The 27,754-nt window shown below is 35.6% G+C and overlaps 2 protein-coding genes across 2 annotated transcripts in view; one reads left to right on the top strand and one right to left on the bottom strand.

Moving 5' to 3' along the window:
• LOC123680267 (neuropeptide F receptor) overlaps positions 1–27,754 on the bottom strand; it is a 113,452-nt gene that overhangs the window by 67,688 nt on the left and 18,010 nt on the right. The window lies entirely within an intron of this gene.
• LOC123680266 (probable protein disulfide-isomerase ER-60) lies at positions 17,693–27,624 on the top strand. The gene is made up of 5 exons (XM_045618069.1): positions 17,693–17,809; positions 19,658–19,826; positions 21,473–22,723; positions 24,961–25,095; positions 27,401–27,624. Exons 3-5 carry the CDS (start codon positions 21,491–21,493, stop codon positions 27,509–27,511), a joined length of 1,479 nt encoding a protein of 492 aa, XP_045474025.1. The 5' UTR covers positions 17,693–17,809; positions 19,658–19,826; positions 21,473–21,490; the 3' UTR covers positions 27,512–27,624.

Here is a 27,754-nt window from a genome sequence, read left to right as displayed (position 1 = left end):
TTGACTTGTAAATATATTTCAACCGAAGGTTCCTGATGTCAAAGGAAACACGTTTTCCTTTACTCTTTTTTCTAACTCGGCTCGGTTAAGAAATTACCGGCTGTAAAGAATCCATAAAAAAAAATGTAGTTTTCAGTTATATATCGCAAATGGAATGAAATCGAAGGAAATTATTTTAGGGATATAAATTTTTATTGATGAGATTAATTGTTTTCGAACATAAAATAACATCAAAGTTGATCCTCAGTATTGTTTGTGGATCATTGGCAATGTTATGTTTTCGCGATGCATTTTTCGCTCTGCAGGTCAATTGCACCTGTAATTCATCGATGATAACATACCTGTCATGAGAAAGTCTGTGCATAAGAAAAATATTCTCTAAGACGATTTTTTTTATTTTTTCCAATACCAATTTTGATTCAGCAAGATTATAATAACATTAAATTTCGGATTTGACTTCAGATTCACCCTCAAAGGCGAAACCTCAAAACGAAAACCAATGTGAAATGGAATCTTCCACACCTTTGTCGAATTCCCACGATTCTCCTAGTAACGATCTTATAATTTCATAGTTTGATCATCTGCGATCCTTGATTTCCGTTTTTATCGTCATTAGCGCCATCTGGCTAGGCTTTTTGTGCTGCAGAATCGCTTCGTCATGTCCTCACGTGAAACGTGTTTCTTTCCCTCTATTATGCTGGTAGCTAAGGCAGCACTTCTGTAACAAGATTGCACAATGGTTGCACCTCGATGTCGATTCATTTTAGTGGCACCATCAGATTTACAAGTAAATATCACAGGATTTTTTTACTATGGAACTATTTCAGGAGTTAAATATACAGGAGAAAATATCACAAATAGCCATAAATCGAATATACTCCTTCATAAAAACCAAAGAAACCAAAAAATCAATTTCTCTCTCGTACTTCGGTGATATAATTGAAAAAGTAGATAATTCTCGTTCCAAATTAAACCTGAATAAAACCTTCAAACCAATTAATGAAATATAATCGTTTTTATTCGATGCAAAAGATTCAACCCCAAACATAAGGACAAGACAAAGAAACTACAAAACCAAGAACAAGCTGTTTAAATTTTGAATTTTTGGTAAAACATAGATAGTAATACAAGGAGTAAATGATTGAAATTTGGAGAAAAAACGAAGGGTTTACTTTTCTTTTTAATGAATTTGTCCACAGCGATTTTTATTTATACACTCCTCAACACGTCTCGGCATTGATGCAATAAGATAGTCCATTTCTTCTTGAGAGATACTATCCCAAGCTACCTGTACTTCATATCTCAGAGCCGCCAAAGCCCGTGGGGGCTGGGGTAAATTTCCAAGCATTCTACCCATGATGTCCCAAAACATGCTCTATGGGCGAAAGATCAGGGGATCTGGGCGGCCATGGCAAAAGATTCACATGGCTCGCTTCGAAAAAGTATAAACTATCTCTGACAACATGAGGTCGGGCATTACCTTGCTGAAATATTGGATTCTCGAACAATATGGCTCCACTATTTCTTGAAGTTAACGCAGCGCTGTCATGTTACCTCAAATAAAGACTAAAGGTGACCTACTTGCATGTGCAATAGCACCCCATACCATAACACCTACTGTCCGGTGTATATGACGCTCAACATCAAACTGAGGTCCACGTCTTTCTCCCCGACTTCATCTTACCCTTTTTAGGCCTTCATGTGCACCCAAGGAGAATCGAGATTCATCAGAAAAGACGACCTGATGCCATTCCACACTCCAATGTTGACGTTCTCCTCACAACTGTAATCGTTGCCAGCGATGCTCAACCGTCAGAGGTTACACAAGATGGGGTGGATAGTGCTGCAGTCCAATAGACCTTATCCGGCGGTAAACCGTTCAGACAGTTACAGGATGGCCTTGTTCTCTGACCATTCATCAGCCAAAGATCGAGTTGTTGCAAATCGGCCTTAAGTCTTAGACGTCGATCTTGTGTGCCTCTTCGACGTCCGGTGTCTACTCTTCTTTGATTTTGGGCATTATCAAACCACGCTTGACTACATCTCACAACAGTAGTTGGATTTCTGTTCGTACGATTAGCGATTTCTCGAAATGAAAACCAATAATTCGACCTCTCTCAAATTTACTTAGCTGGCGATAAATTCCGCGTACTCGTGCTCTAGGAATTTTAACAACAACTAAACATCGACTTTGGATATCCTCGATCAGCTGGTTTTTTGAAAAATTGAAAAAACTTGCAAAAAACGATTACCATATTTAGATAACAAAAATTGTTTATACGAAAAAAACCTTGACGATTTTTTTCTTCAAATTCCAATCATTTACTCCTTGCTATACTATCTATGTTTTATCAAAACAAAAATTAAAATTTAAACAGCTCCTTCTGGGTGTTGTTTTCATTAGATTGAAGGAAGGTAGTATTCTATAAAAGTTAATTGGTGACAGGGGTAAAATAACACATATTTTTGAACGTTGCAATTATTGTAACTCTATTTATGAATACAAGTATGCTAAAATGGTATAATCTTCTATTCTACACGTGTTCTTAAACTGTAATTACCCAGCCATCTAAACTATTTCTCTTTAAATGGGCATCCTGAAAAGTCTGGCAACATCGGGAATAACAAAATCACGTACCTCCATTTGCTCTCCCTGAAATCCTAATACTGAAGATTCGATCTGAGGAAATAAGAGGATCGTACAAATAAGCTTTACATGTTGTCATAAAGCTTTAGAAGAACACTCTGCTCTCGTAGGATTCGCAGGATGTTCCTAATCTTAAATAAGGTATTTGCTCAAGTGGGCATTCGTTTAGATTCATTGCCATCCTATACACGTTGGAATCTCGAACAGAATTCGCATGTTATCTTTTCAACCATTTGGTTTTTTGTTGTATTTATCTGGAATGAGAATGGAATGAGGACTGTTATTGAGCGCTTGTTCACTCAACAGATTGCTCCATCATTTCGTCAGAATGACTGTAATTTTAGGATTTTGAGCCGCAAATGGTCGCAAATAGAAAATCCAATCCCGCAAATGCGGGATTCCTCTGAAAGTCTTGGATTTTCCATGCGGGAACTGCGGGAATCAATATTAAAATAGCATATTAGGCAATAAAAGCACAAACTTCTTTTGAAAGGTTCCAGAAAGCAATAAACCACTTATAAGTTACGGACGAAGAAGCAACACTAGTTACTGCTGAAACTACACTACGATTCATGATCAGCAAATTGAAAAGTCATTATAACTCGACCTTGAGTAAAGCTTTGGTTGAAGCTTTGTTTTCTAGGATAAAAGAGCGCCGTTCATTAATGACAAGTATAGTACTCACCGTATTTATAAAACCCACGAAAATATCTGGGATAATAGCTTTCTATTTACTTAACTATTTATACAGGGTGTTTCATTGGGAAACGGAAAAACTTCACAGGTGCATAGGTGGCACCAAGGCGGTTCTGAAGATACCCCATTCATTGGGTCTTACTGTCTTCGTAGCCGACATACAGGGTGTTTTATGAATTTTGCCCGTTTCTTTCTGAGGCCATATCAAACGAACCACCCGGTATATTTTCTTCATATTCGGCAAATATGTTCCTAATTGAGAGCCCAAACATATCATGCAATAACCGCCTTGAAAATCCATTCCTGGGTTGACAAAAAAATCATGAATCTTTTGAATCCTCGAAACAACACCCTGTACATAGGAATTTTGAAAATCTGTTGTGATATTCGGAAACACCGCTAAAAACTAAACTGAGACGTGTAATTCAAATTTTCGCGCAGACAGTTTTACTGCACAAATTTTCAACGTAAAAGTGAAGTTTTTGAGAATTTGGATACCTGAAAGTGGTTTGAAGTGACTTTTAACAATGAATTATCAAAAATATTAAATTCATAATTATTTCAACATTACTTCGTAATTCATTTTACATTGGTTTTCCTTTTTATATCTGTATACTATTTCAGTTTCTATTCATTGAAAATTGAGTTGCATTAGGTTGATATCGTATATTTTGAAACAATTATGAACAAAAAACATAATAACAAAATAATTAGAAAAATAACTACAAAAACGGCTCGAAATGTCCTCCATTTTGATCTGAACATTTTCTTGCTCGTTTCGGAATATCTAGAACTGCTTTCCTAATCACATTTGGATTGTTTTTTATTTTCTGGCTAGCCTCTTCTATTTTTCTGATTAGCTTAGAAATAAACTAATGATTTCCAGCAAACCAAATTCTTAAAAACTACACGTTTAGGTTGAAAATTTGTGCATTAATGAAAAACGACGAGAGAGTAACTCAAAAATAAAAACTGAAATGGTATACAGCTATAAAAAGGAAAACCAATGAGAAAATGAATTACAAAGTAATCTTGAAATAATTATGAATTTAATATTTTTGATAATTCATTGTTGAAAGTCACTTCAAACCACTTTTAGGTATCCAAGTTCTTAAAAACTTCACTTTTACGTTGAAAATTTGTGCAGTAAAACTGTCTGAGCGGAAATTTGAAGTACACGTCTCAGTTTAGTTTTTAGTGGTGTTTCCGAATATTAAAACAGATTTTCAAAATTCCGATGTACAGGGTGTTGTTTCGAGGATTCTAACGATTCATAATTTTTTTGTTAACCCGGACCTGGATTTTCAAGACGGTTATTGCATGATATGTTTGGGCTCTCAATTAGGAACATATTTGCCGAATATGAAGAAAATATACCGGGTGGTTCGTTTGATATGGCCTCAGAAAGAAACGGGTAAAATTCATAAAACACCCTGTATCTCGGCTACGAAGACAGTAAGACCCAATAAATGGGGTATCTCCAGAACCGTCTTGGTGCCACCTATGCACCTGTGAAGTATTTCCGTTTCCCAATGAAACACCCTGTTGATATTCTACAGTGCAATTGGTGCGTTAATGAATAAGGGCTCAAAAGCTACGGAATTCATGTCTGTGCTCTTCTTATTTTTATTAGCTTAAACCTAACCTCAAAACTACCACATCAATGAAAATTATTTTGCCCAGACTTCATACAAATTCTTTAAGTTTTGCAAAATGAAAAATATTAATTGCTTTTTGGGTTCGTTTCCATCGATTTAAATCTACAATGTTAACCTTAATCTGGATATTTTGGCGTAATACAATGTAGTCAAGTGGCGATGGTGGTGAATTGTGGCCACTTAATGTCCTTTCGTCACAATAAAAGTGGATTACCTAAGTGCCTAGAGGGCAATTTCATTTCAGTGAATAAACTTCTTGAGTTTCATCCTCTCTAGCTTTTATTTCTCAACCAAATGCGCAGTTCTCGTTGTAACAAAGTATGGTTTACTTCTTCTGGTATTTCGTTTTGAACAACGTCTACAGATCAACTGAAATTATGAATTAAGACTTTATATCGATTGAACTTGGTGTAAGTATCTCATGAACAAAAAAAACCAAATATAAGAGTTCCTTAAGAATAAGGAGAAATTACGAAATCATAAACAACACCTAATAACCTGGAAATATAACTTTTAAGAGTAAACACAAGTGAGATAATAATAGCAGTGATGATGAGCATTCCCCTCTAGCAAAGAGTGCTTCAAAAAATCCACTTTATCACAGATTTCGCTTACACACTTCAATGTTTATTTCAGCTCAATATCCCAGGAATATTGTTCAAACCACTTCTCTGTTGTCCGATTGTTTTTGTTAAAAATTATTTTCAGAATTAATCTCTGAACATTCTGCATGTTATGTACTAAGTTTGTATTCTGTAACTTTTTCCTCTACTCCAATTACTGTTTTGTATCTCATTGGACGACCTATTCCATTATGGCTTATTATTTTCAATAATGATTTTACCGCGAATCCCACTATTTATATTTTAGGAGTTATGAATTTTGCAATAAATTATATTCGGATATCATAAGCACGCTTTTAGCTACAAATTAATAATAATAATAATAATAAGGTCTTTATTTCACAAGAAATCTCAAGGGGAAGTTCACCCGAAGGTGCTCTACCACTTAACCCTTGTTATATACAAAATGCACATTTGAACATCTTAATCTAAAATTAAAAACAAAGAGAAAATTTTAAATAGTCAGCAGAAGCAATATATATAAATATTAGCATTTCAAGATACAAACAACCTACAGAGATGACAGAGAAACTACACTGAAGCGGGATCGAGAAGATAAGTTTTAATTTTTTTCTTGAACATATTTTGATTCAATAGTTTCAAATGATCAGGAACACCATTGTACAGCTTACATATATTATAACTGAAACTTCTTTTAAAAGTAGATGTTCTGTGACGGGGGCACGACAAAATATTTCTTCGACGTATGTTGATGTTATGTACGTCTGTTCTGTATACCAATCTATTAAAGAGATATGGTGGGCTTCTCTTTAGAATGATATTGTGAAATACACATAAAGAAAAAAATTTAAAGGAAATCCTCATCGGAAGCCAACCCAATTCTCCCAACTTATGAGACACATGATCATACTTCTTAATTCTATAAATGAACCTAATACAGGAATTCTGAACACGTTGGATCCGGTCCAAAAATTAAAACGTTAGCTTTTGAATTAGGGCAGCGGTTCTCAAACTTTTGCACCTCTCGCCCTGTTGAAATTCGAAAAATTTTGCTCCCCCTACCTGTAGATGAAGAAATTCAAATTACACAATCATATTCCATTTGAAAATAGACCTGTTGGACTATAACTAAAGGTTGTTTTTTTCAGAGCTATAGAACTTTAAATTGCAATAAAACAACGATGGATTATTCGATTGACATGAATTTTATTTATCCGCAAGATAATCTTGTGGCATTACATTTTAAATATGATTTCTGGCATATGACCGCCACGGCTGGCTCGGATGTAGTCCAATCTGGACGTCCAATTTTCGATGACTTTTTCCAACATTTGTGGCCGTATATCGACGTAACACGTAACACGGCGAATGTTGTCTTCCAAATGGTCAAGGGTTCGTGGCTTATCCGCATAGACCAATAACTTTACATAGCACCACAGAAAGTAGTCTAGCGGTGTTAAATCACAAGATCTTGGAGGCCAGTTCACAGGTCCGAAACGTGAAATTAGGCTGTCACCAAACGTGTCTTTCAATAAATCGATTGTGGCACGAGCTGTGTGACATGTTGCGTCGTCTTGTTGGGACCACAGCTCCTGGACATCATGGTTGTTCAATTCAGGAATGAAAAAGTTAGTAATCATGGCTCTATACCGATCACCATTGACTGTAACGTTCTGGTCATCATCGTTTTTGAAGAAGTACGGACCAATGATTCCACCAGCCCATAAAGCGCACCAAACAGTCAGTTTTTCTGGATGTACCGGTGTTTCGACATACACTTGAGGATTAGCTTCACTCCAAATGCGGCAGTTTTGTTTTTTGACGTAGCCATTCAACCAAAAGTGCGCTTTATCGCTAAACAAAATAAAATGCCCGTAGTGCGCGATACGTATTCCGCACAGAACCATTATTTTCGAAATAAAATTGCACTATTTGCAAGTGTTGTTCAGGCATTAGTCTATTCATGATGAATTGCCATACCAAACTTAGAATAAATCACTTGACAGCTGTTAAATCGGTCGCCATCTTGAACAGTAATGCCAACTTAAAGTTATATACCTCGAAAAAAAACACCCTATACAAGAAGAAAAACAGTAGATGTTTCATCAAGTACCTTTCAAAAATTGAACTTTGTTAATAAACCTCTTAAAAACTTCTGGACTGAGCTTCCGAAAGACTATTTTGTTACAAAAGCCAAAACGCTTATGATGCTCTTGTATTTTCCACCGTCTTAGCTTTGTGAAATTGGTTTTTCTGCACTTGCTAACTGGAAATCCAAATACAGAAATAAACTTCAAATAGAAATGAGTGGCCATCTCTAACATGGAACGAAATTTAGAGAAATTGTGAGCCTTAAAACTATCACATGTTAGCCATTAGTTTGTCCTTAAAGACTTTTTTTGTCATTGTTGAATGAAATTTCAATAAATAACAGGTGTTTTTTTTCGAGGTATATAACTTTAAGTTAGCATTACTGTTCAAAATGGCGACTGATTTAAGAGCTGTCAAGTGATTTATTCACAATTTGGTTTGGCAATTCATCATGAATAGACTCACGCCTGAACAACGCTTGCAAATAGTGCAATTTTATTTCGAAAATAATGGTTCTGTGCGGAATACGAATCGTGCACTACGTCCACTTTATTTTGTTTGGTTGAATGGCTACGTCAACAAACACAACTGCCGCATTTGGAGTGAAGCTAATCCTCAAGTGTATGTCGAAACACCGTTATATCCAGAAAAACTGACTGTTCGGTGCGCTTTATGGGCTGGTGGAATCATTGGTCCGTACTTCTTCAAAAACGATTATGGCCAGAACGTTACAGTCAATGGTGATCGGTATAGAGCCATGATTACTAACTTTTTCATTCCTGAATTGAACCATGATGTCCAGCAGCTGTGGTTCTAACAAGACGGCGCAACATGTCACACAGCTCGTGCCACAATCGATTTATTGAAAGACACGTTTGGTGACCGCCTAATTTCACGTTTTGGACCGGTGAATTGGCCTACAACATATTGTGATTTAACACCGCTTCACTACTTTCTGTGGAGCTATGTAAAGTCATTGGTCTAAGCGGATAAGCCACAAACCCTTGACCATATGGAAGACAACATTTGCCGTGTTATTGCCGATATACGGCCACAAATGTTGGAAAAAGTCATCGAAAATTGGACGTCCAGATTGGACTACATCCGAGCCAGCCGTGGTGATCATATGCCAGAAATCATATTTAAAATGTAATGCCATAAGATTATCTTGCGGATAAATAAAATTCATGTCGATCGAATAATCTATAGTTGTTTTATTGCAATTCAAAGTTCAATAGTTCTAAAAAAAAACACTCTTCATTTCTCTAAATCTCTCTTTATCATTTCATCTTTATCTTTTCATTTTCAAGGGACCTTCAGTGTGCTAGGTGTTGAGCTAGGTTCAAGTTCACAAATCTTTTTTTCATTTTACCAATCGCTTCTTACAATGATCAGAAATCATTTTACTAGGAAATAATAGACCTTAGTGTAAAATATGCAAAATTTCTCAACAAGCAGTAAATCTTTTCCCAGTTATTGATCTGCACCCTGTAGGGCACTTCACATAATCACAAACTTTCAACGTCGCATCCAATAACACCAGATGTATCCTGAATTCTCATATTCCCAGCTTCATTACATTAATCATCCATGCTCAACACATTCCACAGACACGTTCACAAAGAGCTCCAAGCTACGGACCATCCTGATGTCCTCTACAGGATTGGCCAAATTGGTGATACCTGAACTTCAATTTTTTCATCCCAAAAGATAGAGGAAAATGGTTGCACATTGCGGTTATCTACATATCTCTATATTCTTCTGCTTTTGAGTTATAGACTAAAATAGAAATTTTGCCATTTCAACATTGGTCCATTACCTCTGTTCCTGTTTGTGCTTGTTCTTGAAATATAAAGATCATACAGACACTGTTGTCACTTTTTCCAAAGGGGTTTTCTTGCTGCTCTATGACAGCAAGCTGTGTTTTTTTTTATGAAAACAATAGCTCATAATAACTTAGAAAGAATCCCCTTATTTTTCCGTTTCAAAAATATAGGGTCTAGTGAAAAATATTCATAATTATTGCATGAAAAACAAGGCGTTAATTACCATAGTTACAATGATCCGATTTAGGTCAAATATGCACCATTTTTTTCGATAACTAGTTTCCAATTTGAAGATAATATAATGAGCCTCTCTCATAGAAGCCCTCATCCCTATTGGAAAAAATTGATCAGTCGATTTTCACAAGTCTTTGGACAAGACATGATGGAACATAATTCCTCTCCGCTTTTGGACGATTGCTTTCTTCAGACAGTCCAATTGTTGACAGTACAGTTCCGAGTTAACAGTTTTGCCGTAGGGGGGCGGCTCATAGCAGATAATTCCCTGCTAATCTCACCAAACACACATCAAAACCTTCCTAACCGCTAATCCTATATCCTTTCAACCAAGACCGTTTTCGCTTGACGTTGTCGTAATTGATACACTTTTCATCACCAGTCACCAACCGCTTCAAAAATAGCTTGATTCAGCAACGATTTGCAGATGGAAATTAGATCTTTGAGATTTTTTTGCGTTAACTGGTGTGGTACCCATACATCGAGCTTCTTTTTGAGATCGGCCTTATACAAATGGTTCCAAACTATTTTAAGCGCAGTTTTTAGCTTTGGGCAAAAGGAACAGAGCTTACATGACGGTAGGACTCGACAATGTCCATGATTTTATCAATATTCACGACAATTGGTCTTCCAGTTCGTGTTGCATCTTTGACATTGAAATTACCGGAACGGAATCGACGAAACCAAAGCGCGTGATTGGATGTTACAGTTTCAGGACCATAAGCACTATTCATATTTTCAGCCGCCTGGCTTGCAGTTTCGCCTTTGCTAGTGTCCATCTTTGACGCGCGTTCAAACTAAACTGAGTAAATTAATCACAAAACTTCCAGAGAAGTTTTTGTAGTGCGAAATTTCATATTTCTAACGTCATCTAGTTCAACTCAATGGGACTCATACAACGCGAGACTCAGATAACTAAGCCATCTATTTGAAAAATAAATATTTCACTAGGTATACCTAATATATCGCCCGCAGATTCGTTCAGAAATCATGAAAAAAAAAAACCTTTTATGTAAAATTTGAATTATTGAATATTGAGTGCATAGTGTTATCTAACTAATAAAGCGCACTTATGAATGTTGAAACCATTTTCGTTCACAGCGACCTCGGGAATTCCTCAGGGATCAAATCTAGGACCACTTTCATTTGTATTTCTTATTGATGACATGGTGATTCTTTCTGAGTTTTTAGACTATTGTTTCCATGAGAAAGAATAACTTTATGTTATAGCCAGCAATAGAACCCCTTAGAAAAAGTTACGTATGTCTCAAAAGTTTAGGCGCAAATTTCAGAATTTAAAACGTCGAGTCAGCATTGAAAAGAACAGATATTCAATGATTTGTCATTATAATGACAGTTAAGTTCACGAAATCGATTGTATCGTGAATGATGATAGTACCTAATTTATCCTGAGTAATTCCGAAATTGAACAACAAAACGACAAAATAAAAAATCGTCCAGACAATGTGAAATTTAAGTTAAAGGTCAAAATCTATGATTGAGTTCCTCGAAAAACACAATTTTCAATTCATTTTCCTTCATGTCTCATGGTTGAAAAGTTGTAGATCAGGTATCACCATTTTTGTCCACCCTGAACAGCCTTACAACTATCCTTTCCATGCAAAGTGACAAATCGACGTCATCAATTTCAGAATTCCCGTTAGATTGGTCCCCCAGCATCTCTGACACTACGGGGAATTTTCATCTCTTCATTTCGTCGATGGTCCCATATTAAAACGAGCTCCAGGAAGGTCCAATATATAATATCAAAGGGAGCAACACTCCTTTGAAGTGTCGCCTGGCAGTCATTCAATATTTGTTGGGATATTGAAGTTGTTTATTCCCGAAGTTGGGATTCATTGAATTGAAGGGGTGTGTAGGTACACATTATTTATATTACAAGGGATGACAATGGAGTGATTGACGTATTCGCGTCAGCAGTGGCGGCTCGTGAAAATTTATCATGGGATAGCAGATGGTTTGAGCATCACCTTGACGCAAACGAAATATTGCTCTTTTTTTAGGTATATCGATTAAATCTTTCTTGAGCTCTCGTTCTTTAAATAGATTCTTTAGTCACAATGTCTGTATTTCTCGAATTTTATACGCGGAAGACGTTTACCATAGTAATATATAATAAATAATAAAAAAATGGCTAACACTTGCACTTGGTAATGAATGAAGATAATACAAAAAGAAATAAAAAGAAGTACTATTTCCAAGTGTGTAATATCATACGATATTAATTATCTATCTGGTTCAATAAGGTGCCTGCTATTTCGTTTGTTCGTCATCTTGGGTTGAGTTATGCGGTACTGATGATCCCTAATAAGGGCGAAACCGGTATATCGCTACTCTCCCATGATGACTTGGTTTACATTCGATTGTGATTCCTATGAAATAGCGTGGATATCTTCTGTTTGACAATGGTTATGTTGATTGCATTTTTGTTGATACATTAACCAGATAGATAATTAATATCGTATGATATTACACACTTGGAAATTGTACTTCTTCTTCTTTTTTTTTGTATTATCTTCATAGTGATATATATCAGTTAATTTCTATATATTCACAAAGATGAGTTGAAATTGTATAATCTTAGGAAAATCTCAATTTTGAAAATAAAATAACTTAATATGTTCCTGACTTTCATCCATCCCTCATTTTTCTTTAAGAGGACACTGCATACTTTATTAGAGAAAGAGGCCTATTGTCAAATTAGCTCAGTTTTTGATATTTTATAGACCAAGTCATTTCAAACAAAAAGTTCAATAGGCAAACGTTTTTCTATAGGCCAGTTTTGACGCTAGAGGCCCTTGAAAACTCTCATTTGTTCTCCACTGTTAACAACACAGAAAGCAATACTGGCTTATCATCACTATTCTAATCAATCAAGATGTAAACAGTCATTAATATAATATACTATCAAAAGAATTGTTCTTTGGTTACATTTGTTTAATTTTAGAGTTCGTTCCAGCTACTTTTACTATTTTTCAGTCGAATATTTTCCGAAAATGGTTACAAATCGCCTCAGCGATCTACACTAAAAAAATAATTATGAATCATATTTCAAAATTCCTTTCCTTTTATGTCAGGGATTTTTACGGTATGAATCTGAAAATGAGTGGTTTTTTAGTACGGAACAATTTCGAATATAACTTTCGCTTTCTTTTGAAAACTCCGTATATTTTTTCGAATATGATGTAGAATAGGATTCATAAACATTTTTTTATTGTAGATTGCTAAGGTGATTTGTAACCATTTTGCAATTATTGACCAAATGTAACAAAACCATTAAACAAGGCTTTCAATAGTATCTCATTTTAATGATTGTTCAAATCTTGATCATTCAGGATAGTGAAAATGATCCACCACGAAAATATTAAGTATTTATTTTCATAATATATTGTCACTGAAATATTATATTTTTCCATATTCTAAGATGTTTTCTTAATTTAGGAAAATTTGCAGATCCTTCCGTCTGAAAGTTATAGTGTATATATAAATTTAGACGAATTGTTCAAAAATTGGGGATTCTTACATATTTTACTAGATTGATTAGGTGCAAAAAAATGAGTATTTTCGATAGATTTGCAGGTACTCTTTCTCATGTTCAGCAATGTTTCTAGAAAAAGATTTAATTTTTTTCAGATCTGTAAAATATTTCAAATACCATATAGGCAAATTTCAATTTGCTCCAATGTCTAGAATGATCAGAATTAAATAATTATCATTATAATCAAAACTAGATATAAATATCACAAATTTGTGGTGAGATTTATTCTCAATCAGAATCATCACATATTCCAGTCAGGTATGCATAAAAAGCGACGATCAATAATACAGACAATGTTACCATTCCAAAATTATAAAGAAGAGTCAGACCACAAGACATTTTCACATTGAATTTTAGTTATTCGCTCTCAAAGCTTCATATTGACCATCAGGAATGTTTTCAAAATTTTGCTACATCTTGGTGTTGTTTCATCGATTCTTACACTTCACGTAATACACCAAAGCTGCTAATAAGATGACAACTATAATGAATTGAACGAAACTGCACTGTTCACCACATAATTCTGGATTTTTGGTTCTTCGAGTTTTACACGTCATAAGATAAAATTCATGACAGAACACCCACAAAAAATCTAAACACAGGAATTCAGTATGTGCACATAGAGTTTTATCAAATGAACAAATTGTAAGATATCATAGAGTAATACACATAGGTAGAGCAAGTATACGCAATGGGCGCGTTCAGCAGACTCAAAAGTTGTCAAACAGTTGTCAATATTCTATGAATTTTCTGCTGAACGCATTCTATCTGTTTCCGCTAAGGAGCGTATGCTACGGAGCGGTCGCCATCTTTGGTAGCGAATTTATTTTATGCTACTTTTTGGTAACATGTTGAGTAATTCACATAAGTGATAGTTGTGACAGTGATTTTGGGATTTAATAATAATAATAATAATTTAAATTTTTATCCTATTGAATTATATATTCATTATTCAACTGCTTTTGAGCAATCAATAGTATCTATTAACAAATAGCGTGAGTTATAATAACTCACTACTATAACTCACTATTATAAATCAGAAAATATGGATCTGTGCTTCTTTACTTCTCTGCTTCTATTCGATTGGCCGAAAGGGAACATTCCATTATTGTTATTGAGGGGAGGAATGTCACTTTGATAATGTTGACGTTTAAAGGTAAGTTTTGGAGTTTGACAATAAAGTTCTTTCTCTATTCTTGTATTTCAGTATTTATTGTAATAGTCTTAGATAAAGTATAGTATTCAACTTGCGGTAATGGTCATAACTCACTTGATGATTCACAGCACGAGCTGCAGGCGAGTGCTGCAAACTTCATCTGCGTGAGTTATGACCTACATTACCGCAAGTTGAATAATATACTAGTATGCTACTTTTTGGTAACATGTTGAGTAACTGAGATTAGTGACAGTTGCGACAGTGATTTCAATAATAAATGAATACATAAATTTATTGATTTTATTAATTAATTTTGGGACGAAATTTAAATTTTAAATACAGCAATATTGAAAATGAAACATATACGTTTATTAACATTCTAAAATGTTACTCTGAATAAATTCCCCATATATTGAAGAATAAAAAAGTAATAAAAAAAATAAAAATCGATATTATTACAGAAAATTGTCTCTCATCATAACGTAACCTTCAAGAAAGACCCACAGAACCTTTTGCTGTCAATAAAAGGAGCAACCCGTCCAGCAGAGAATACTAACTTTACCAAAAAGTAGCGGAGCTACACACGCTAACGATCTTTCTGCTGAACGCGCCCAGTGTGAGAAATATCAGTTAGGATCGACTATTATCAGATGGGTTCGGGAAAAAATTTATATGCTAAATTTAATCAGATTCCTTCATTCTTACAAAAATTTATTCGATTCAAGATATTATTCCGTGGAATAATAAAAAAAAATCAAAACAGACGTAGCGGAACTTTTCACATAAGCAGGTCACATTCATTGAGCAAAATATTGATTTTGTTCATTTTAGTTGGCCATAGAAACCTTAAGCTGTGCATCAATTTTATGAACATGAGCACTATTGAACCAAACAGAACAATAGTATTCAGCAGCACGAAAAACCATGGACAAAGCTGACGTACGAAGAGTGCTGATGGCATCAGCAACCCATTAAAAACCAGCTAGTTTTTGAAGAACATTATTCCTCGACTTCAATTCCATACTTCCTTTGAGTGAAGTTGTGGCTTTATTCGAATTGCTGCCGAATACTTTTATATATTTGGTTGCCCATGACGACCATGTATTAATGAGAAATCATGCCTTTAAAAGAGGTCATTATTGGAGGATTTCGTGTACGTTAAACTGAGCTATTATTACAAGATCGGCGGAAAAATGAGGAGATACCTCCATCAGATAGATGTAAATCTCCGAGTTTCCATCTTTTTTTCTCTGATTTGCCATAATGCCAGCCAGATGAATCGGCTTTGTAATTTTCGTTCTGGAATGAGGCGAAACAGCATATCCTGGAATAAATCTGGAATGAAACGAAAAAAAAATTGGGGATCTGCAGAAGGGTCGACTATGAAATATTGAACATGGTCGGAAAAGCGAAAATAGGAAGGAGAACTGAAAGTGAAATGATTTATTGGGGTTTTAACGGAACGAAATGGCTTCACCGGTAGATTTTTCTACAGAAAATGAAGACATAAGGGTTTTCCTTGAGTTTTCTAGGTTTGACAAATCGCTATAAGAGAAGTTTTTATATTTGATGACTTGGTATTAAACGACCATTAGCAATTATGTTTTTACATGATATATAACTTTATTTACATTTTCTGTTTCTGTACAAATTAATTTTATCGGAAAAAAATGGCAAAGCTCATGAATCATAAATGAGGATACGTGAGCAGCATTATTTGTTTAGAATTCTACCCATTTCAATTTTTTATATATTTTCCCTTATTTTCAAACTGGAAAAGAATATAATCCACAGACAGCACCTGATTTACTCATCTAGTTTTAAACATACCACTATTTTTCAACGTGAATTAGTGGTTTCTCTCATTTTCCCTCTGTAGGTACTCTCCAGCACATTTTTTTATGAACATAAAACATTCCTGCTGGAAATTTCCGTTAGTTCTAAATCTCGAAGTTTACCGGTAAAATTTATATTCATGGAAAGATCCACCTGGTCTGTTTTATGTGGGCAATCCTGTATATGAGGAAAACTATTTGAACTTATTATTATTATTATTAAGTGGATTAATTTTAAATAGTCACTATCCAGCCAGCTGTCATCTTTTGACATTGTACAGGGTGTTTCACGTAAGCGGGTCACTGGATTTTGTGGGTTATCCTTTAAACAATATTGATAAGTGACCCGTCACAATGATAGTATTTTCACGGGCTATCCAAATATGTAATCGGAAAAACTATATATCCAAGGCATGGAATATTATTGAGGAAAAATCGTTTTTCCAAAAAAAAAATTTCAAAATGAGAAGGTCTAGAGATTATTTTTTCACGATTGTTTCTCGATTTGAACTTGCAAAACATATTTAATAATATTTTCCCATATTTTCTGAATGCTCATTCGATTCTGCATCCGAATATTTAAATATAATGGTAGTTTTATATTTATTTCAAGCAATTCCATTCAAAATCAACCTGAGGAAATTCAGATTTTATATTCGGAAAATATATCCATGTGTTTTTTTGTTTCGATGAATATTTGGTTGTCAAATTATCAAAGTTTTCATTCCCGATTATGACCGAGCTATGATCCATGAATTGATAGATATTTATGTAGACGTGGTTATCTTCAACTAGACGTGCCACAAAAGCAAGAGAAGTTTTTCTGGCCATGATATTTCTCGAAGGAGTCATCACAATTGGCCACTGAAATCTTCTAATTTAAAACCTTCAGAATTTTTTCTTTGGAGCCACGTAAAAAATGAAGTCTATTACAATGCTCCACGATCGATTCAAGACCTTAAAGATAGAATTCTTGAATTTATCGAGAACATACAGTCGAAAATGTGTGAATTGGTCATGGAAAGTTTTATAAAAATGGTATGGTGCTGCAACCGTAAACCGTGGTGTCATTTGGCTAATAGTTTTATCTTTTTATCGAAATGAAACCTCTTTTTGGACAACTCTTCACCATGATATTTTAAGGAGGTTCATGAATTGTACAAGATTTTCGTTCAAAACTAGTCATATAATTCATGTAAAGCGTTTTGCCATCACCCAGTATACTCGGCAATGATTTTCAACAACTTAATAGGTCAAACTTTTTGTATCCTACGTGAATTAATTGTGAGAGGTCTTATCTCAACCATTGTCACCTACCGATATTGTTCATTGTTCTTACATGATTTGGAACCAATCTCCTAAAGTAATATATCACAAGGAAATAGCTTAGAATAATGAAACTCGAATTAGTTGAACAGTTCCTTAAGTCCACTTCAGAGTTGTTTTATGAAGCCGAACATGTTCTGCTCTACAGTATGTTTCTATATCTGAATACCTATATCTTGCTGTTCAAAATAGCTATGGTAGGTATATATTTTAATATTTTTATAGAGATGCATTGCTAAGGGAATCAATACAAAAACAACAATCGAAGCTTGTGTAAATTTTCAAGCCATTACCAACACCAAAAATGTATGCTCCGTCGGTTTTGTAGTTTCCAAATCTTCTTAGCTGCAAATTCCAAACTTGCAGATTCGATCGAAAGGAAAAAATTTTAAAAATGACTCAATACATTTTTTTTCAAATAAAAAAAATGACTCAACACGTTTTTTTTATTCTTTCCTTTCGATTGAATCTGCAAGTTTGAAATTACCAGCTAAGAAAATTTGCAAAAAAAGGAAAACTCTAATTTTATGAAAATTTAAAAAGCTCATAAAGTACTTCTTTTCGAGGAAAGTTGAAACTATTGAAATAATTCTGACCTTTTTTTTATTCAATGGATTCGGTCCTTACTTTGCGGAAATTCATTATAACTAAAATAGAACGAAGTAATTCCACTATATTATTTAATTGTTAGCAACAATTGTTTCGCCACACTGTGGCTTCATCAATCTGCTTCTAATAAATATTTAATGGATGAAGCCACAATGTGGCGAAACAATTGTTGCTAACAATTAAATAATATAGTGGAATTACTTCGTTTTATTTTAATTCTGACTTCTACTGATCATTCAATCGTTCGAACAACACCGCACATTTTTTTGTCTCTCCACCTCTGGGCAAATATCACGAAAAAGTGTTTCCTCTTAAAGGACTCAACTGCGCCATTCGAGATCCAAGCCTTCCCTGAAAATGTCTTCATTTTGAATATCGACCAATATGAAGCATGAATGAGACATATTTTATACATCAATTACCAATTCCCAATACTGTTTTGACATAGTATTATGAATTCTCAAATTTATACCCGAACCTGTCTAAGATAGATAATATACAGAAGAAGTTGAACGAAACGAAATTTACGAAAGTTTCGAATAAATTTGCATAATGACGTGAAACATGATACCGAGTATTGAAACTCCGAAAATTAATCATAAAACCAATAACCCAAGATAATAATTCATGCTCCGATCAATAATACCCTCTATGTTTTCGTATCTACACTCAAAACGTGCAAAATACACTTTCTCTAATTCTGTGGTTATTCCGTTCATTCTTCCACATCTTGTAGAACAAAATCGTGCGAGAATATATCAGAAACGCACAGTTTTCATGGTTATATTTTATTATTCTATGTTGGCACTCCGAACTTTCCGCTACGGCTTTATCTGTCAATTCATCAAATTGCCTTAAAGAAATCAGTTCTGCCAACCAACAATTTTCAATGCAAAAATCACTAAAATATATTTATGGAAATATTTCATTAATTTCAATGAAAATGCAATGAATTAGAGAAAATAATGTATAATACTCGTACAGAAGGCTCATTCTACCACTCGTTCATTCCAAAACTCGCCACTTCGTGGCTCGTTTTTGAATTTTGAACTCGTGGAAGAAAATCAATGCCTTCTGCACTTGTATTATAAATAACTATTCTGAAACCCAATCCGACTGTACGTTCTATATTCAATTTCACCCTCACGAAACCACAAACAAATCGATTTCCAATTGGAAAAATTGGGCCTGCCGAAGTTTCAAACACGCAGATTTACGGGAAGGAGAGCAGCAAGTTTTCACCTCGTTGAAAATAAATGGGTGTAGCCTGAAACTCTTTCACCAAGTTTCAATTGTAGATTGAAAGTGCATAAAGTCTTCTCAAATAGAGGAAAAAGGTGGAAGTTTATTCTATTTTGCATATATCTCGGCCATATCTACAATTTCAATACATACACGTGCAAATTGGAATATATTGAATTTTTTATTTTGAGTAGTTACTAATGGAGAAGCTTTCAAGTGGAGAATGGTGAATGCCAGAAGCCCTGTGTGTCTCTAAACTCGATATAAAAAGGAATAGACTTTTTTCAAGTGAATGAATTCGACGTTGCATATATCAGATTCGAATTATTCGATTCAATAGAGATGGAATTTTATTTCTACGCAGTAAGTTTTTTTTCACTTTTTTCGCAACTTTTCAATAACATAGCATGCATTCATACTCCAGACGAAAAGTAACAGAAATGCCTTTATAAGAACTTCTAATGCTGTTTCTTTCACAAATGTATCCAAATATGCAGAATTTCAGCATACATTTTTAAATCGATATTTCTCTCGATATATTCCTATTCAATTGCTTCAAACTACAAGTTATTGAATGACAAAAAATTATATTGGTTATATACACCAAAATAACAATAAAACTTACAAATACTGACGTACATATATCATTGAAAATATGAAATAACAAAATTGTTATTTATTCTCTTGTATTATTAGTTAGTATGTAGTAGTTATTGATCAATAATAAATTTTAGTTGTTTAAATACTTTTCACTCCAGAACTGTGAAAACATTGCTTTCTTCTCCTTTTTCAAAGTTTCTTTCAAATATTGAATTTCCTGTAGGTTGCTTCATCAAATCAGTCAGTATTTTCCTTGCCGAATCTTCTCATTTCATTTTTATAGTTGTATTCTCTTATTTGTATTCATTTTGTTTACTCTCGTTGACATCAAGGTTCAAGTTTTTACCTGAATTGAAAATTATGGTTTCTGTTCTGTACTTACAGTGATTTAATTAAGTCACGATATATGTACTTTATCTTCACTGCCACCTTTTGTACATTTTTCGTAACAGCATCAAGTATCTTTGTTTTTCTAGTTCGTTGCTTTGTATGATTATTTATTTTTTTCGGCAACCGTCCGGGAAGTGCTCACTTCCCGGACGCTTTTTCTCTGAGAAAATAGCATTTCCCGGCCTAGTCCAGAAAGTACGTACTTCCCGGACTAGGCCGGAAAAGAATCATAGAATCCATAGCAACCGAGATAACGGCTGACAGTTCATATGAAATTAGTTGTCAATAATTTGCATGTTTTTTGATCGCAATCGCAATAAAATATGGAAAGCAGCAGCGATAGTGTTATTTTACATGGTTGCCGAAAAAATATTGTACGCAACACGCCCGAAAATGGTTTTTTTGGACTCACAGACTTCCAGGACTCGCTTACGCTCGTCCTGGAATTTTGTCTATTCGTCCAAAAAAAACCTATTTTCCGGACTTGTTACGTAAATTACTATTTTGTTAATATTCAACTCAATTTTCGTGAATTTTTTATATTTTCATTCCTTGAATCTTTCTCGAAAGTATAATTGGTATTATTTTGTTTGAAAATATTAATGCTGTCTCTTTATTCACCCAACAAATAACCAAAAAAAAACTGCTAGTCCTAAATTTGTTCTGATAATATAACATTGTTTATCATTAATTTCACAGCATAGAAGTATTGTATTTCCGTTGAAGATCTTCAAATTTGTGTTTCTTCTGACATATACTTCATGGAAAAAACATATTTCAATTTGTAACTTTTTGTAGTACAATTCTTCATGAATTATTTATAATATCAGATTGTGAAAGTTGAGGCTCTGTTAGCCTACCGGGAACTGCAACCAAATTGATCTTTTCTAGTTCTATATACAGTGACTTCATTAAGTCACTATAGTTCTATATCTGTCTGTGCCATCTGTGAGCCAAACCCAGGACTTATTGATTGACATGATATCACAGAATAATATTCAAACTGTTTTATTTTTCAGAATGAAATTTGACTGACAATGAAAACTTCAAAAGTTTTGAAAATGATCAGGGTACCAGTTTATTTGGTGTTATATTTTGCAATGATGCATACTTTTGAAGCAGTCATCATAGAATTGAACTCAGACAACTTCGATACGGAAATATACAAGGTGAGAATTGCTCTGGTAGTTTTCCATGCTCCCTGGTGTGGACAATGCAAGAAACTGATGAAGATACTGCCAGATATAGACAAAAAACTGCAGGAATTTCCTGAACCAGTGGCTATTTACACAGTTGACTGCGAAAACGAAGGTAAAGCCACCTGTGATCAGTATCATATAGGGGGTTTTCCCATACTCAAGTCATTCCTAAATGGCAAAGAGTATGGTAGATTCGAAGATAGCAGAGAAGTCTCCAACATCGTGGATTTCATGAGGATAGAATCCTCGCCTGTGGCTACAAAAATCCAGGATTTCATTGAGCTTGAGAGTCTGTTGAAAGGTGAGAAAAGGGTGTGCGTAGTAGCCAACCTCTTAGAAGGGTCCAACATGGAAACCATCTTCTTGGAATTAGCTGATAAGATGAGGAGAAAGATCTGCTTCTTGTACCGACCCATCGAAGAAGGAGACCCTTGGATCAAGGTCTACCGTCACCCTAAACTTTGGAACAAGCTGGAGGATAATTTCTCAGAATATACAGGCAATGAATCTGTCTCTTCTATAGAGAATTTCATATTGAAAAACTACCATGGTCTGGTTGGCATCAGGACTTACGCCAATAGGAACGAATTCAACTTTCCTTTAGTAACAGCCTATTACGATATCGACTATGAGAACAACCCTAAATTGACCAACTACTGGAGGAACAGAATCCTCAAAATAGCTGCGAAATACAAAAACAAGTTCAACTTCGCGATCAGTTCTAAGAATGATTTTAACGATGAACTCAGAGAGCTGGGTGTGGACTATTCATCTGATAAACCAATAGTTGTTGTGGTCTTGGAGACGAACGAAAAGTATATATTGAGTGACAATTTTTCTGTCGATACTTTTGATGTTTTCCTGCGTAACATTGAACGTAAGACTCTGAACCCGTATCTTAAATCGCAGAAACCTCCTGAGAAGAACGACTCGTACGTAGTTACTGCTGTTGGTTCCACGTTCTATGATATCGTGATGAGGAGTCCAAATGACACCATGGTGAAAATACATGCTGAGTGGTGCGGTCACTGCAAGAAGGTACAACCGACCTACAAGAAGTTGGCTAAATTGGTGAGAAAATTTGTATTTCCTCTTATATATTTTTTTTAATTATCATAAATATTACTGCAAACATCAAGAATAGAAGCAGCAATGTATAGCGGAACAAACAAGAAGAGAATATTTTCTCTCGTTTGTTTGAACGTACTATCAAACCTCTAGATTAAGAGGCTCTAAAGAAGTTTCACCTGCAGACAATGACGGATGGAGAAGCTTGGTATTGGTATTCATCACTACCAATTTTACACAACGATTTATATTTTCTTTAGTATTGAATATCATCATTCAGCCCTAAACCGTCCACTGCTGGACATAGGCCTCCCCAAGGCATTTCCATCTTTCTCTATTCTGTGCGGCTTCCATCCAATTGGTGTGGATTCTTTTCAAGTCATCGGTCCATTCGGCTTCGCTTGTCTGCTCTTGGTCGCCATTCCAGAATTTTCCTCGTCCACCTTCCATCGTTAGATCTTGCAACATGTCCTGCCCACCTCCACTTAGCTCTCGTCACTCTCTCCAAAACATCATCCACACCCGTCCTCCTGCGAATCTCCTCGTTTCTAATTCTGTCTCTTAGACTTATTCCCAGCATCGATCGTTCCATCCTGCGCTGCGTTTTCTGCAGTTTTCGTGCCGATGCTTTGGTCAGGGTTAAGGTCTCTGCACCGTAGGTTAGAACGGGTAGAACACACATGTTGAAAGCCTCTCTCTTCCGCTTGGTTGGAATATCGCTCTTGAAGACATCACGAAGTTTGCCATATGCTGCCCATCCTAAAGTTGTTCTTCTGAGCAGTTCTGCTGTTTGGTTGTCTCTACCAATCCTCACTTCATGCCCCAGATATATGTAGCTATGGACCATTTCTATCTGATTGTTGTCTACACTTAATAGTTTATTAGGGACTAGATTGGTCATCATCTTTGTTTTTTCGAGATTTATCCTCAGTCCGACCACCTGTATTGCGTTTTTTAGTTCTTGGATCATAATAGCGGCTTCTCTCAGATTGTCAGAGATGAGTACGATATCGTCGGCGAATCTAAGATGATTGAGTCTTTCCCCATCGATACTGATGCCCTTGTTCTCCCATTCCAACCTTTTGAGCGCATACTCTAGTACAGTGATGAATAGTTTAGGTGATAAAGTATCACCTTGTCTTACGCCTCTTCCTATTTTAATTTTCTTTGTCTGGGAGTGAAGGTTGATAGTTGTTGTGGCATTGTTGTATATATTTTTGATGACATTTGTGTATCGATGGTCGATTCGGCATTCATTTAATGCTTTTATAATTGACGTTAATTCTACTGTATCAAACGCTTTGTGGAAATCAACAAATGTCAGGACTAAAGGTCTATTATATTCAATAGTTTTTTCTATTAAGGTTTTCAAGGACTGTAGGTGGTCGTTGGTGCCATAACGAGCTCGAAATCCAGCCTGCTCTCTTGGTTGGTAGAGCTCAAATTTCGATTCTAATCTATTTGTAAGAATTCTGGTGTACAACTTGTAGAGGTGATCAAGCAAAGCATTGAATATAATAAATAAAAAATGTTAGATTTTATAATTTTGTATTTGAGGGGGTTCCATTGCACTGTGACCTAGTGTTCTATTTTGCCTCTCATCAGAATTATTTTCACCATTACGTGATTTACAGCTCGCCTTCCAGTTCCAGAGTTCTAATAAACTCCAGAATCTAGGAAGGCTTCAAGGAGGCTACCTCCTCACTTCTACAAGTTTCTTGTCCAAAGCAGATTTTGCTGTGGCTAATGATGACGAGGCATTCCGTTACCAGGTTATCCGGAGTTTCTTCCTCCTCCTCACAGAATCTGTACTCATCATTTTCTGCTAGACCCATTCTCATGAGGTGTTTCCTGAGGCGACAATGCCCTGTGAGGAATCCAGTGAAGAGGTGTAGCATATTTTTGCTAAGATCCAAACACTTCTTTCATCTCGCAGCTTCGAAATTTCGAAAAAACTGGAATGATCCAACCCAGGAAGATTTCGCCAGAGTGTTTCTCTTTCGGTTTTTTCCTTCTCTTGAAACTCTCTGTCTTAGATTATGGGCCAAAGAAAGGAGATTTTGCTCCTGTTCTGGCAAGTGTGTTGGCCTCTGAACAGAAAATATTGAAAGGGAAAGGTCCTCTGTTATTGTTCTGCACCAAGGACCGTATCAAACTTCACTGATATTGATTAGTGCGTCTAAGAACCTAAAAAAAATCATTTTTTGAAGTTTAATTATAAGATTACTATTTTTTTTCAGATGCGGGATGAAGCAATCACCTTCGTTGAGATAGACGGTACGGAAAATGACGTTCCTGTAGCTTACACTCCAACTGGATATCCCACAATCTACTGGTCTACCAAGAATTATCGTATGAATCCCATTCTTTATAAAGTAAGTAATGGATTTGACCTAAAACTTTTATTCGTGGTGAATTTGTAAGTTCATTTCACTTCTTGGGATATTCATGGCATATGTCCTTCGTGGACTTATCATCAACCAAATTTCGGGTAATTTAACCTACTCATACTTGCTCAATTGGATGCATGTCTGGTCCGTTTGTTGGCTAATTCATTCTCTGGATATTGTTCTCTTGAAGAATGTTTGGAACCCTTCGTGTGCGGTGTGGTGGGGCGTTATTATGCTGATAAATGAAATTTTTCCCAAATTTGTTACGCAGAGGAACAATGGTTGATTCAATGATGTTTTCTACGTGGATGGCACCAGTCATTGTTCGTTCAAAGATAATAAGAGGGCTACGGCGACCAAACATTAAACCCCCACACATTATTGATCCGCCTTGAAGGGGCACAACTTCCTGGGCGAAATTGAGTCGCTCTAGTCTGTCTGGACCTCTCCAAACCCTTTCTTGTCGGCTATCACTGTGTAAACCGAATCGTGACACGTCCGAAAAAGGTACGTTGCACAGTTGTGTTAAAAGCCAGTCTTGGTGGTGTTCTGTCCATTGCCGACGGGTAGCTCTCTGTCCAGGTGATAGCTGAGGTACTCTTAAAGGTCTTCTTGCCCTTAAATTTCAGGAATGCAACCGTCTCCTCATGGTACTGGTTGAGACAACCCGTCTATAGATCCTCAAAAAATGACTTTGAAGGGCTGTTAGAAATATTGTTTGATTCCTTCGAATAAAATTTGCGATATAATGGTCTTCCCTTGCAGATGTTACTCTGGATCGACCAGGCACCAGTTGCCGGTTTCCAGGAAAAGGACCTCTATGCTCCTTACTGAAGTCCATGGAATATTCAAACGTTGCGCAATCAGGTGGTTCGACAAACCTTCTGAGAAATTGGTTGTTCCGGCATTTTCCACAGAATATTCTAAATTTAACAACTCTCGTTATTTGCTGATACCTGATTAACTTCGAATACACCTATATTTTCCCGAACGAGAAACATTTTTTGTTGGTTTATTATTTTTTTTTAAGTAATGAGATAGTGAAGATTCCACACACAAAAAATTATCATGTTATACTCAGCAAGTTGGGACTTGATAGGGGGGCCAAGACTTTTGACGATAATGTGTATTAACACTATATCTTCAGAGTCTTTAAATTAAACCATCAGCCGAGAGCTTGATCGAGCTCCTAAAAATCATGGAGACATATAGAGGTGTTTTTTTTAAAGCTAAGAACTTTGAATTGCAATTAAACAACGATGGATTACTCGATTGAAATGGATTTTATTTATCTGCAATATAATCTTGTGGATTTTAAATATGATTTCTGGCATATGACCTCGGCTCGGATGTAGTCCAATCTGGACGTCCAATTTTCGATGACTTTTTCCAACATTTGTGGCCGTATATCGGCAATACACGGCGAATGTTGTCTTCCAAATAGTCAAGGGTTTGTGGCTCATCCGCATAGACCAATGAATTTACATAGCCCCACAGAAATTAGTCTAGCGGTGTTAAATCACAAGATCTTGGAGGCCAATTCACAGGTCCGAAACGTGAAATTAGGCGGTCACCAAACGTGTCTTTCAATAAATCGATTGTGGCACGAGCTGTGTGACATGTTGCGCCGTCTTGTTGGAATCACAGCTCCTGGACATCATGGTTGTTCAATTCAGGAATGAAAAAGTTAGTAATCATGGCTTTATACCGATCACAATTTACTGTAACGTTCTGGCCATCATCGTTTTTGAAGAAGTACGGACCAATGATTCCACCAGCCCATAAAGCGCACCAAACAGTCAGTTTTTCTGGATGTAACGGTGTTTCGACATACACTCGAGGATTAGCTTCACTCCAAATGCAGCAGTTTTGTTTGTTGACGTAGCCATTTAACCAGAAGCTGCGCTTCATCGCTAAATAAAATAAAATGGACGTAGTGCGCGATACGTATTCCACACAGAACCATTAGTTTCGAAATAAAATTGCACTATTTGTAAGCGTTGTTCAGGCGTGAGTCTATGTATGATGAATTGCCAAAGCAAACTGAGAATAAATCACTTGACAGCTGTTAAATCGGTCGCCATCTTGAACAGTAATGCCAACTTAAAATTATAACCCTCGAAAAAAACACCCGTTAGAAGTGCGCATACTCGTCGATTCGAAATCTGCCGGTTCTACATGGTATTTAGAAGACAGATCAATCTGTCAGCCAATTGAATTCAATGACAAAATGCTTCATTATGAGTGAGTTATGACGATCGTAAATCTGATCTATTGAATTATTTTTCAGGGAGATCGCACGATAGAGGACTTCATCAGGTTTATCGCTAAGCATTCTTCGTCTGAACTCAAGAATTACGACAGGGATGGCAATCTGAGATCGGTGAAGACTGAGCTTTAATAATTCAATCAGTCCTCTGGATTGCCTAGTTTAATATGTCTATAAGGCGAAATGAAAAGGAAGTGAGCTGGTTAATAGTATTTTTGTAATAAATGTTGTAGAATGAACGAAAATTGACTATTATTTCACGAGGTTTCCTCTTAGGAGGCTTGATTGGTCGGTTTGGCGCAAGTTTGGAGCGATAAATCGAGCATAAATGGAGCATAAAATACAGAAAAATAAAATTGAAAATTTATACCAGTA

Source organism: Harmonia axyridis, chromosome 5 (assembly GCF_914767665.1).
Source record: "Harmonia axyridis chromosome 5, icHarAxyr1.1, whole genome shotgun sequence".
NCBI classification, from domain to species: Eukaryota; Metazoa; Arthropoda; class Insecta; order Coleoptera; family Coccinellidae; genus Harmonia; species Harmonia axyridis.
This window is presented reverse-complemented; position numbering and strand designations above follow the sequence as displayed.

Excerpts from the sequence above, each read along its gene's own strand:
- LOC123680266 (XM_045618069.1), top strand. The coding sequence starts at position 21,491 with ATGAAAACTTCAAAAGTTTTGAAAATGATCAGGGTACCAGTTTATTTG. Across the intron at positions 22,724-24,960 it reads ACAAGAAGTTGGCTAAATTG|ATGCGGGATGAAGCAATCAC; the intron begins GTGAGAAAATTT and ends ATTTTTTTTCAG. Across the intron at positions 25,096-27,400 it reads TGAATCCCATTCTTTATAAA|GGAGATCGCACGATAGAGGA; the intron begins GTAAGTAATGGA and ends ATTATTTTTCAG.